The sequence below is a fragment of the Octopus bimaculoides genome, chromosome 30, assembly GCF_046866305.1.
Source record: "Octopus bimaculoides isolate indiv1 chromosome 30, ASM4686630v1, whole genome shotgun sequence".
Lineage (NCBI taxonomy): Eukaryota > Metazoa > Mollusca > Cephalopoda > Octopoda > Octopodidae > Octopus > Octopus bimaculoides.
The window spans coordinates 2,492,628-2,504,941 of NC_142957.1; the positions used below are offsets into that span (position 1 = coordinate 2,492,628).

At 35.8% G+C, this 12,314-nt stretch overlaps 2 protein-coding genes across 3 annotated transcripts in view; both read left to right on the forward strand.

The window, feature by feature from the left end:
• Positions 1–12,314, forward strand: part of LOC149130124 (uncharacterized) — a 292,428-nt gene that overhangs the window by 207,772 nt on the left and 72,342 nt on the right. The gene's annotated exons all lie outside the window — the stretch shown is intronic.
• LOC106882878 (uncharacterized) overlaps positions 213–12,314 on the forward strand; it is a 57,182-nt gene continuing 45,080 nt past the window's right edge. The window contains exons 1-3 of one of the 2 annotated variants that reach the window (XM_089346159.1): positions 213–277; positions 1,580–1,651; positions 9,635–9,706. In XM_089346159.1, coding sequence (XP_089202285.1) covers positions 1,620–1,651; positions 9,635–9,706 — 104 coding nt within the window. In that variant the 5' untranslated portion in view covers positions 213–277; positions 1,580–1,619. Of the gene's footprint in view, positions 278–674; positions 757–1,579; positions 1,652–9,634; positions 9,707–12,314 lie in introns of those variants that run through there. The other variant, XM_089346158.1, reaches the window with a different exon arrangement.

Sequence of the window (12,314 nt, forward strand, 5' to 3'; positions counted from 1 at the left end):
ATAAGTATGTGTATTAATGCATTTGCTAATGTTAATTTCTTCTTCTTCTTCTTCTTCTTCTTCTTCTTCTTCTTCTTCTTCTTCTTCTTCTTCTTCTTCTGCTTTGTTATCTGTCCTCTTTTTTCTTCCTTTCATTCTAAAGCCACAGTGTTTGATATTGTATCACAAATATTTCCCATATAATCTATTTTACTCTTTCTTTACTGCTATAGAGATCCAACAACATTGCAACTATCGAACCAGGTGCATTCACGGGGCTTTCGAATTTACTGTTACTGTAAGTCCGTTCAGTTTCTTGATATTAATTTCTGACATTGAATTATTTCTTGACATTTTTTGAATACTTTTTTCTCTTTTTATTTTCTCGATCAACTCGATGTTCAATGTCTTCTTGTTTTTGATCTTGTTCTTGTTCTTGAACACCTTGATTTTCAATGTGTCTTCTTCTTCTTCTTCTTCTTCTTCTTCTTCTTCTTCTTCTTCTTCTTCTTCTTCTTCTTCGTCTTCTACTTCCTTTTCTTCTTCTTCTTCTTCTTCTTCTTCTTCTTCTTCTTCTTCTTCTTCTACTTCTTCATCTTCTTCTTCTTCTTCTTCTTCTTCTTCTTCTTCTTCTTCTACTTCTTCTTCTTCTTCTTCTTCTTCTTCTTTCTTTGTCTTCTTCCTTTTCTTCCTTTACTGCTATAGATCTCTTGGCTACAACAACATTGCAACTATCAAACCAGATACATTCACGGGGCTTTCGAATTTACAGACATTGTAAGTCCGTTCAGTTTCTTGATATTACTTTCTCACAATGAATTATTTCTTGTCATTTTTTGAATAATTTTTTCTCTTTTTATTTTCTCGAACATCTCGATGTTCGATGTGTCTTCCTGTTGTTGTTGTTGTTGTTGTTGTTGTTCTTCTTCTTCTTCTTCTTCTTCTTCTTCTTCTTCTTCTTCTTCTTCTTCTTCTTCTTCTTCTTCTTCTTCTTTTCTTCTTCATCTTCTTTTCTCCTTCTTCCTCTTCTTCTTATTTTACCCCTTCTTCTTCTTCTTTTTCTTCTTCATCTTCTTTTCTCCTTCTTCCTCTTCTTCTTATTTTACCACTTCTTTTTCTTCTTTTTCTTCATCTTCTTTTCTCCTTCTTCTTCCTCTTCTTCTTATTTTTCTCCTCTTTTTTCTTCTGCTGCTTCTTCACCTTCTTCTTCTTCTACTTCTTTTTCTCTTTCTTCTTCTTCTTCTTCTTCTTCTTCTTCTGCTTCTTCTTCTTTTTCTTCTTTTTTTTCTTCTTCTTCTTCTTCTTCTTCTTCTTCTTCTCATTCTTCTACTTCTGTTTCTTCTTCTTCTTCTTCTTCTTCTTCTTCTTCTTCTCATTCTTCTTCTTCTTCTTCTTCTTCTTCTTCTTCTTCTTCTTCTTCTTCTTCTTCTTCTTCTTCTCATTCTTCTTTTTTCTTTCTTCTTCTTCTTCTTCTTCTTCTTCTACAACTACTTCTTTTTGTCGTTGTATTTTCCTATAATTTTTTTTCTTTACATAAAGAACAATATTTTATCGTAATTACTTACAATCTCAAACTAAACAACATTCTTTCATGCTTCAGAAATCTTTACAAAAATGAAATTTCGAGGATTGAAAAAGGAATGCTTCAAGGCCTTCACGGCTTACAGATTCTGTAAGTGCCTTCGTTCTTGACCGTTTTTACACGTGGAATATAATGTGTCTTTAATTTAAATATTGAATGTTGTTGTATATACATGAGGAATATAATGTCTTTAAATTAAAGATCTCCTGATATCTATGTTTTCTCACTCTCTATTACAGGAAGTGATATTAATTTTTCAAATTCGTGTTATATTTTTTCATTGTGTCCGAACATGATAATGACTGGCAGTTGATAATTGTCTGCATCAAAATTTTATTCCTGAAAATGTGTATGTGTGTATGTTCATATGTATGTGTGTGTCTGCAATGTTAATATAATACTTATGTTTTAGCTACTATTTCGTTTCACATTGTTCTCTTGATTCTTGTGGTGCCGTGTGGTTATTTATCCACACTTTCACAAAATTAATTTCTTCTTCTTCTTCTTCTTCTTCTTCTTCTTCTTCTTCTTCTTCTTTATCTTTATCTTTTTCCTTTTCTTTTTCTTTTTCTTCTTCTGCTTTTTATTCTTCTTTTTCTTCTTCGTTTTCTTCTTCTACTTCTCCTCCTCCTCCTCCTTCTTCTTCTTCTTTTTTTCTTCTTCTGCTTTTTATTCTTCTTTTTCTTATTCTTTTTCTTCTTCTTCTTCTACTTCTCCTCCTCCTCCCCTTCTTCTTCTTCTTTTTTCTTCTTCTTCTTCTTCTTCTTCTTCTTCTTCTTCTTCTTCTTCTTCTTCTTCTTCTTCTTCTGTTTTGTGTCGTTTTATTTTCCTACAATATATTTCCTTTACATAAAGAACAATATTCAATATTTTATCGCAATTACATTCTGTGTCAAACTAAGCAACATATTTTCCTGCTTCAGAAATTTTTACAAGAATAAAATTTCGAGGATTGAAAAAGGAATGTTTCAAGGCCTTCACAGCATAGAGGAACTGTAAATTTCTTCAGTCTTGGCCGTTTATACACGTGGAATATAATGTGTCTTTAATTTAGATATTGAATATTGTCGTATATACATGAGAGATTTTAATGTCTTTAAATTAAAGATCTCCTGATTTCTGTTTTCTCACTCTCTATTACAGGAAGTGATATTAATTTTTCATATTCGTGTTATATTTATTTGAATGTGTCCGAACATGATAATGACTGGCAGTTGATAATTGTCTGCATCAAAATTTTATTCCTGAAAATGTGTATGTGTGTATGTTTATATCTATGTGTGTGTGTGCAATGTTAATATAATACTTATGTTTTAGCTACTATTTCGTTTCACATTGTTCTCTTGATTCTTGTGGTGCCGTGTGGTTATTTATCCACACTTCCACCAAATTAATTTCTTCTTCTTCTTCTTCTTCTTCTTCTTCTTCTTCTTCTTCTTCTTCTTCTTCTTCTTCTTCTTCTTCTTCTTCTTCTTCTTCTTCTTCTTCTTCACCTTCTGCTTCTTCTCTATTTTCTACATTTAACCCATGTTCTCTCATGTCTCTACATGTTCTGCCATATTTTCCAGTATTATAAATAGAATTCTGTGTCGTATTTATCATAAATATTTTCTATTTCATTTCATTGACTCCATTTACGTCTACAGAGCGCTTGACAGTGCTAATATGACAATGACAACGACTGTGACATAACATTTCCTGCATGAAACCTTTATGTCTGTAAGCGTATATGTTTATGTCCTTTTGCATATGAATGACTGGATGTATATGTGACAATATAATTCACATACTTATGTTTTAGCTACAGTTTGTTTCCCATTCCCTTCTCGATTCTTGTGGTTGTTATCCGTCTATTCTTCCACCGAATTCGTTTCTTCCTAATTTACGTCACTTTATTTATCTAATAGATCAAGCTTCGAAGGACAAGTGAAAGTAGAAATGTATGAAATATTGTCAAATATGACTTTCCATACATAAAGCTCACCAGGTTCTCCGCTTCAATCTTTGTCTTCTTATGTTCATTTTTGTTGTCCACTTGCTCTTTCCGATCTTCTCTTCCGAATTCTTTGTTGATGTTGTTGTTGCTGTTGTTGCTGTTGTTGCTGTTGTTGCTGTTCTTGTTGTTGTTGCTGTTGTTGTTGTTCTTCTTCTTCTTCTTCTTCTTCTTCTTCTTCTTATTATTATTATTATTATTATTATTAATCTTTTCCTCCTCGCCCACTCCTCCTCCTCCACTCCTCCTCCTCCTCCACTCCTCCTCCTCCACTCCTCCTCCTCCACTCCTCCTCCTCCACTCCTCCTCCTCCACTCCTTCTCCTCCTCCACTCCTCCTCCTCCACTCCTCCACCTCTCCTCTCCTCCTCCTCCTCCTCCTCCTCCTCCACTCCACTTCCTCCACCTCCTCCTCTCCTCCTCCTCCTCTTCCACTCCTCCTCCTCCACTCCTCTTCCAGTGCTCCTCCTCCTCCACTGCTCCACCTCCACTGCTCCTCCTCCACTGCTTCACCTCCACTGCTCCTCCTCCACTTCTCCTCCTCCACTCCTCCTCCTCCCCCACTCCTCCTCCTCCACTCCTCTTCCTCCACTCCTCCTCCACTCCTCCTCCTCCTCCTCCTCTTCCACTCCTCCTCCTCCAATCCCCCTCCTCCACTCCTCCTCCTCCAATCCTCCTCCTCCACTCCTCCTGATCCACTCCACCTCCTCCTCCACTCCTCCACCTCCACTACTCCACTGCTCCACTGCTCCACCTCCACTCCTCTTCCTCCACTCCTCCTCCACTCCTCCTCCTCCTCCTCTTCCACTCCTCCTCCTCCAATCCTCCTCCTCCACTCCTCCTGCTCCACTCCACCTCCTCCTCCACTGCTCCACCTCCACTGCTCCTCCTCCACTTCTCCTCCTCCACTCCTCCTCCTCCTCCACTTCTCCTCCTCCACTCCTCCTCTACGCCTTCCTTTCTTCTTCCGCTTCTTCTTCTTCTTCTTCTTCTTATTATTATTATTATTATCATTATTATTATTATTATTAATCTTTTCCTCCTCCTCGCCCACTCCTCCTACTCCACTGCTTCCCTTCTTCTTCTTCTTCCGCTTCCTCTTCTACCTCTTTCTCTTCTTGTTCTTCAAATGAAAAATATAAATTCTTTTATTCTTTTATTGACACAACTTACTTTAAATAAATCTCACCAGTTTACTCTTCCTTCTGTGTTATTTCATTTTCTTCGTTTCTGCTTTCTTTCTGCTGAACACATGCTCTTTCCAATCTTCTCCTCTTCTGAATTGTTTCTCGTTGCTGTTGTTATTGTAGTTGTTGCTATTGTTGTGGTTGTTGTTGTTCTCCGTCTACTTCCTTCTATTCTTCTTCCATTTCTTCTTCTGATTTTTAAGTCTCACCCTCACAAGTTTGCGATCTATCTCTGAATTATTTCTTGTCATTTCATGAACACCTTGATTTTCAATGTTTCTTCTTCTTCTTCTTCTTCTTCTTCTTCTTCTTCTTCTTCTTCTTCTTCTTCTTCTTCTTCTTCTTCTTCTTCTTCCTTTCGTTCTTCCTCGTTATCTATCCTCTTTGTCTTCCTGTTAATCTTAAGCCACAGTGTTTGATATACAGTAGGTATGTAGATGACATTCATATCATAGTTAAGACCTTCTCTAGTAACGGTAATGTAGAAACTGAGAGGAACATAATGGAGAGCATCCAGCAAGTAGCCAACTCCATCCCCCACAGTATCAAGGTGACTATAGATTATCCCACTAGGCACCCCAACAATAGACTCCCCGTCCTTGTTACTGATCCTCACTTAGAGACTGTGAACAACAGAGTGCAACTCTTCTACTTCTATTACATGATTTAATTAGTAATTCAGTTCTCAACCTAATTAATTTCATCGTTTTGGCAATGATGATCGAGTTGTAAGCTACATTTGGAGCTAAAATAATTGGAAATTGATTCTTTAAAGCAGTTATGTCAAAGTATGTGAGGTCAAAAATAGCAGCGTAAGGCGAAAACGTGACTTTGAATCAAAGTATCTCATTTATTTTCAGAGAAAATGTGTAGATTAATCAGATTTCAAAGAATGTCTTCACGGGGAAGACTCTTTTAGTGAAAATCCCATTTAAAAGAATCAACCAAGGCAAAAGCAGTGTGGCTTTTAGCGACGTAAAATTGGTATGTGACAATTGAATCCACGTCGAAGTGTTCTAATGCTTCTGATATTTGTTTGCCAATGATTTCCAATAAAGTTTGATGAGCTCTCTTTATTCTTCATTTTCTTCGAAATTGTTCAAATTGTAAAGTCAATTTATAGGTACCCAGTATATATCTTTTACCAAAAGGTGAACATTGATTTATGAGCTTTGAATATGATTCTTAAAGTTATGCACTGGTCTGAAGATGGTCAATGTTATTGTAATACTTAATATTTTATCTTTTTGAAGATCTTTTTTTATCATTACACTGCTACTGGAGTATATACTTTTACTATTCCTTGTTTCAGTTATTAGACTGCGGCCATGCTGGGGTACGACCTTCAAGCGTTTACTCGAACAAATCATCCTTAGTACTGAATTTTTAAAATCTGGCACTTAATTAGTCGGATACCTTTTGCGGAACCAAGTTATGGGGGACATAAACAGACCAATATTGGTTATCAAGCGTTGGTGAGGACAAACACAAAGACAAGCACACACACACACACACACACACACACATACACACACACACACACACACACACACACACACACACACACACACACACACACACATATATATATATATATATATATATATATATATCTGTAAAAATATGTGACACTTATTCGGTAGCCATGATAAAACTCCGAGTTTCGGATGCCGGGATGGGAGCCCACGCCAACAACTCCTCAGCTATCCTGCCAATGAAAATTCCTGTGAAAGATGACCGTTAAAACAAAGGGAAATTACTGTGTGTTTGACCGCCAATTAAGACCAAAGAACTAATAGACCGCTAAGTAAACGGAGTAAATATAAGGGAGTAGAAAAGTCTATAGTGTTCACGTAAGCGCACCAATCCGTACATTCGCCTATACTAAACCACCCTCGCTTGAAACACATACATGCTCACCCACATACTCGCCAAAAGCTATACATATATGTACATATACATATATATACCCGCATAAACACCCACACACACGCACACATCCATCTCGCACCCATACACATGCACGCAAAAAAATTATAGGGCTAAAAGCATAAACAGAAGAAAGTGTGAAAAAGTTATAAGGTTAAAACGCGTCTAATATGCGCATATTTTCATATGCATACACATATATATATATACGCACGTACCCGCACACACGCACACATTCACAAGCGCGCACATAAGGTTCCATGTACGTGTCTATAGACCTACAGGAAAAAACGGGGTCGAGGGGAAAAACAGAAAAAAATAGAAAAAAACATTAACTCCATAATTATGTAAACATTATTAAAATATATTAAAAAATATAAATAAATTATAAAAATTCCAAGTAAAAAGTATAGAAGGATAAAAAGCTTATGCATCAAATCCTATCAGTACAGTCCTATCAGCAAGTCTTATCAGTAAAAATATAAAGATATATAAGAAATCTAAGTAAAAAGTATAGAGAGATAAAAAGCTTATGCATAGACACAATATAGAAAGCAAGTCCTATCAGTAAACTCAAGGGGACCAAAACCGTAGCAAATATTTGGCCACATGTGGACATGATCCGAAAAGTTCAGTCTTTGATGCCTTTCCAGATGAGCCATCTTTCCATATCAAATAGACCGCACCTTCCGCTGCCGCTGGTGTAAGGTTTACACTTCGCTAAGATCTTCCAATGGATGTTATAACTGACACCTTTATCTTTTAAAGACAACATATTACTGGATAATTTGGTCGTTTTCCTTTTGTCCCAGTGCCTGAAACTCAAAATGTGATTATTGAATCTGGCCTTGAAATTACCCTCCGTGAGGCCCACGTATATCTTCGTTGAAACTGTGTCCTTAGTGGATATAGAGTCCACGGTGGCCTCATGGTTTCGGACATGCAAACTCCGTTTAGCGGGCACAAATTTTTATCTCTGCATTAACAGCTGGTTTCATATTGCGGCTTTTGTGTGTTGTGTGCGATTATGTTCTTAAAATTAGCAGTTGAGTTGAAACTTATTTTCAAGTTATGTCTGTTGAAGGATCTTTGTATAATTATGGTTAACTACAAAAATGTCTGTCTATAAGTGCGAAGAAGTACTTGCCTATATTAAAGGTCACTTCGGGTGAGTAAGTGGGTGTGAACCAGATGGTTTTCTTATTCCTATGCTTTCTTCTCTTTGTTACTGGACTGGTGGCAGGTGTATAGGTTATTCCCTCGTTAAAACCACTATCTTTTACAGCCTTATTATATACTGGGGCAACGCTATTAAAAATGTCCCTATCAGAGGAGAGGCTAGAGATTCTTTTACTAATGTTTTTAAGTAAATTTTTAAACACTATGGGGGGATGGCAGGAACCCACAATGATGTAACTAAGTCTATCGTTGGGCTTCTTATAAGGTTTATAAATATACTTATTTAGATCTAGGGACACAGCTAGGTAATTGACAACCGTCAGGTTGGTATCTGTAGAGATGCTAAGACCGAAGGTTTTCATCAAATGGATAGTATACTTCCTGAACCGATCCTGTGCTGGTCCATTGGTATTAGCGGTTAAAGCTAGGACATCATCTTTATAAATTGTGAAGTGTCCGTTAGGAAAAGTCTTGCCCAACGTATCGAGTAGGAATAATCCAATAAGATCGCATATGTCTGCTCGATCACATGACCCCATGCTCGCATCGAAAGCAGCCTCTCTATCGGTTGTCTTCACCCACTCTGCGTTCTCGCTGAAGAGTAAAGTCTTTCTAGCATGGAATATTATGTCTTTATCTGTGTGCTGACTTCTATGTGTGCTGATTTTTATGAATCTGCTTGCGAAGGTAAGAGCTTTATCTAGCAGTTCCTTAGAGATAGAGGCATAAAATCGACAATATCGAACTGGGTGAATCTTGATTTATTCTTATTCTTCATAGCTTTAAACCGGTTGACGACTTCTATACTATTGGATCATTGTATTAACCTAGTGGCATTCCTGACTTCCGCATTGATTTTCCCTAAAGTTTCTTTACTAATAATGCCAAGTTCTGATTTAGCAGGGTTAATAAGCCTACACTTAGGACTACATAGGAAGTTCTTTTTATGGTCTTTGATAGTTATAAAGGCCTTTTTTTGGAGGAGGACCTCTACTTTTTTTTATCTAATTTGAGTCTGGCGGCGATATTGCTAGCTTTTTTTTATTAATATCGTTATAGGTTTATGGCGTAGCCTTGGTGTAACTGTTGATGATACTGTTATGTAGGAGTCGTTAATATGTGCTATTCTCTACTAGGTATAAGTTCCCAGCCCGGCATCCGAAACTCGAAGTTTTATCATGGCTACCGAATAAGTGTCACATATTTTTACAGATAAATTCCTCTATTTACATAATATCGAGGCATCTTTCTTTCTTTTGTTGTCCTTTCTATCAATATATATATACAAAGGGAATCCACACACTTTCCTGCAGCAAAATTACTCACAGCGCTTAGTTGACTCAAGGTTATAGTAAATGTTATTTGTCCAAGGTGCTACACAGTTGGCCTAAATAATCCATGGATGTGAGAAGTAATTTTCTTGCCACAGAACCATGCTTATATGGAGAATGATGTTCCTATCATAGATGAGAATGTTAACTAAAACCCATATTGTGAACATAAGAAAGTTTCGTTAATTTGTTATTTTTATATTTTATCCTCTTCCATCTTTTGCTGTGTGGTTATCAGATTTTCTCTTGGGATAATTAAGTTAGATTGAAGGAACCTATTCTTGTTCAAACAACACTTCTATAAAGAACTATAAAGAGAAATAAACAATTGTAGTGTGTAATATCAGCGTTTACCCTGTTAGTTTTGACTAAAACGCAATTTAGTACTGAACAGCAGAAAACAGATTAATTTAATTTACTTATTTTAAAGTGTATAATATTTGTCTCTTTTTCAGAAATTTGGACAACAACGCAATGGAGAAATATGAAGATGGCGCTTTCTTGTTCCTCCCTAACATAGTTAAAATGTAAGCAAACAAGTTCCTTTGATTATAGGAAAATGAAAATAATAAAATGAAGTCATCAAATTCTCAGTTCCTCGTTAAATGTTGGTGGTAGTAAATAGCAATGATTTGATTGAAATTTCAGTGGATCAACATGATTTCCGAGCATTGTGTTTTATCATCGAAAAGTTTATGTTCAAATATCAGAGGGCTGGTTTGATCTAGTTTCCTCCATGTTTATAAATACACATAATTAACTGGAGTCGAGGGAGTGTCCTACATACCAACCTACATGCACACATATATATAAAGATTCCTGTGTGTGTATGCGTATGTGCATACATAAACATACACACACACACACATATATATTGTTATTACTTATTATACCCTTATGGCAACGGAGTTATCAGAAGGAATAATATCCACAACAACTCCATTCAGATATTTCTGATGATTGCTGCATTTGCCTCTGTATTTATACCACGAAACCATTTGGTAATTTGGTTATCTAGGGACTATAATATTCTTTCTATGATAAGCACAAGGCCTGGAATTTTGTGGCTGGGGGCTTGTCGATTACATCCACCTTATTGCTCGGCTGGTACTTAATTCATCGACCCCGAAATGATGAAAGGCAAAATCGTCCTCGAAATTTTGAACTCATAACATGAAAACAGAACCCCCTGTAACTATAGAGTCGATTGATACACAGTATTACTATATCGCAAGGTTTTGTGATTTGCCAATCTGACAGAAACGGGATGATTCAATATGTATCATATCCCCATTCTTCTGTGTTAATATGTATATATATACATATATGTTTACACACACACACACACACACATGTATATATACATTTGTGGGTGGAGAGGTAAAGAAAGAAAGAGAGGGAAATTTAACACAATCCTATCCCTATTAAAGCTTAACCACACTGCTTGGAATGGAAAACATTTTAAGGGAGATAAATAGTAGTAAAACTAACAACGTTTGCGCAGTATTAGAGGTTGGGAGGTATACAAGCAGATCTATTTAAAAATTGTATTTATCAGAACATGATAGAATTTCTCTACGATGTAGCAACATTCCTAAAAGGTTCAGAATATTCTCTTCTGAAAATCATTTTCAATAATGGAAGTGCCAAGGGAGATAATATTTCCAATACCTACAATTTCAGTCATATCTGCTATAATTTCCAGTTATATTTAGAATGCTTATCCAGCTAAATCTTTCATGTCAAATATAACTGGTATTTTACTCAGCAATATTTCGCAGCTTCGCAATACCTAACGACTTTCGCCACAACACTACCGTTTGCCAGTTATTGCTAGTATGTTACTTATATCTTGGAGCTTGTAATCTATATCTTGCAGTTGAGCTACATATAGTAGATTTATCCATATCTTGTATGTCATCTCTTCAAACATATCATCTATATCTATCATAGTATGTCATCCGTCCAGTGTATCATCTATATCTAGTATATCCTCTAAGTCTAGTACGCCATTTATATATTGTATATCATCTATATATTGTATGCCATCTCTTTCTCCTCTGTCAGCTGTATGTAATCTGTTTGCCCAATACATTTTATCATATCATGTTTGCTTAATGATTCAAATTTATATCTAGTATATCATCTAAACATTCTCGAACCACATCCTACCTAATTTTATTTGATATCTGTTATTTCTTATTATCATTTTCTCATTTCTCCTCTCTAATAAATCTACTGCAGTATGTGTTACAGAGTGGTGGGAATGGCTTACATTCATAACCCCCCTCTCTCTCTCTCTGTAACTAACTTTACTTCTTTCTACTACCATATTCATGTTTGAATTTGTACGAAGAAGTCTATAATTGCATGTGAAGGTGCAATAAGAGAAGGTTAAATCTTCCCTTATTCATCTTCCCTCTCATTTCTACTCAGGCATAAGACAATTGAACTGAGATGTTTTTGGCTTTAGCGATTACCTGATTACCTCCTTGTCAGTGGATTATTTAGTTTTGGTCAATAAACAGCGAATCAGACAGACCCAAAGACATACAGAAATATTAAAATGTATTGAAATGAAAATGAATTAGTTATCTTCTGTCACATGACTTATAAACTCAACAAAGGATTATTATTATTATTATTATTATTATTATTATTATTATTATTATTATTATTATTATTATTATTATTATTATTATTATTATTATTTTATGTTTGACTTTTGTTTTGCATTTGTACAAGTTGGATCCAAGTCTCACCCAGAGACCTCAACAGACAACAAGTTAGAAGTTCATGTAGGTGTTATGCCTAGGGTACCATATATTTCGATTTGTACATAGTGTTGTTCTAGAGAATGTTTAAGAAACCATAAGAAAATTGTTTGTTTTAAACTTTGAGGTCACATAGATATTATTTTACGTAGGATATGGGCAGTTCCCATGAGCACTATCTTTTGAACTTCAGCCATTTTGGGGTTTCCTGGTATCTGATCTAGGTAGTAATCATCCCGTTTCGCTGTCATTCCCAGGGCACCTAACCTATGACAATAGGTATTGTTTTAGTCTTCAGGTTCCACATTTTGCTAATTTCTATTTCAAGATCTTTATATTTGCTCAGTTTTTGGTAGGTCTT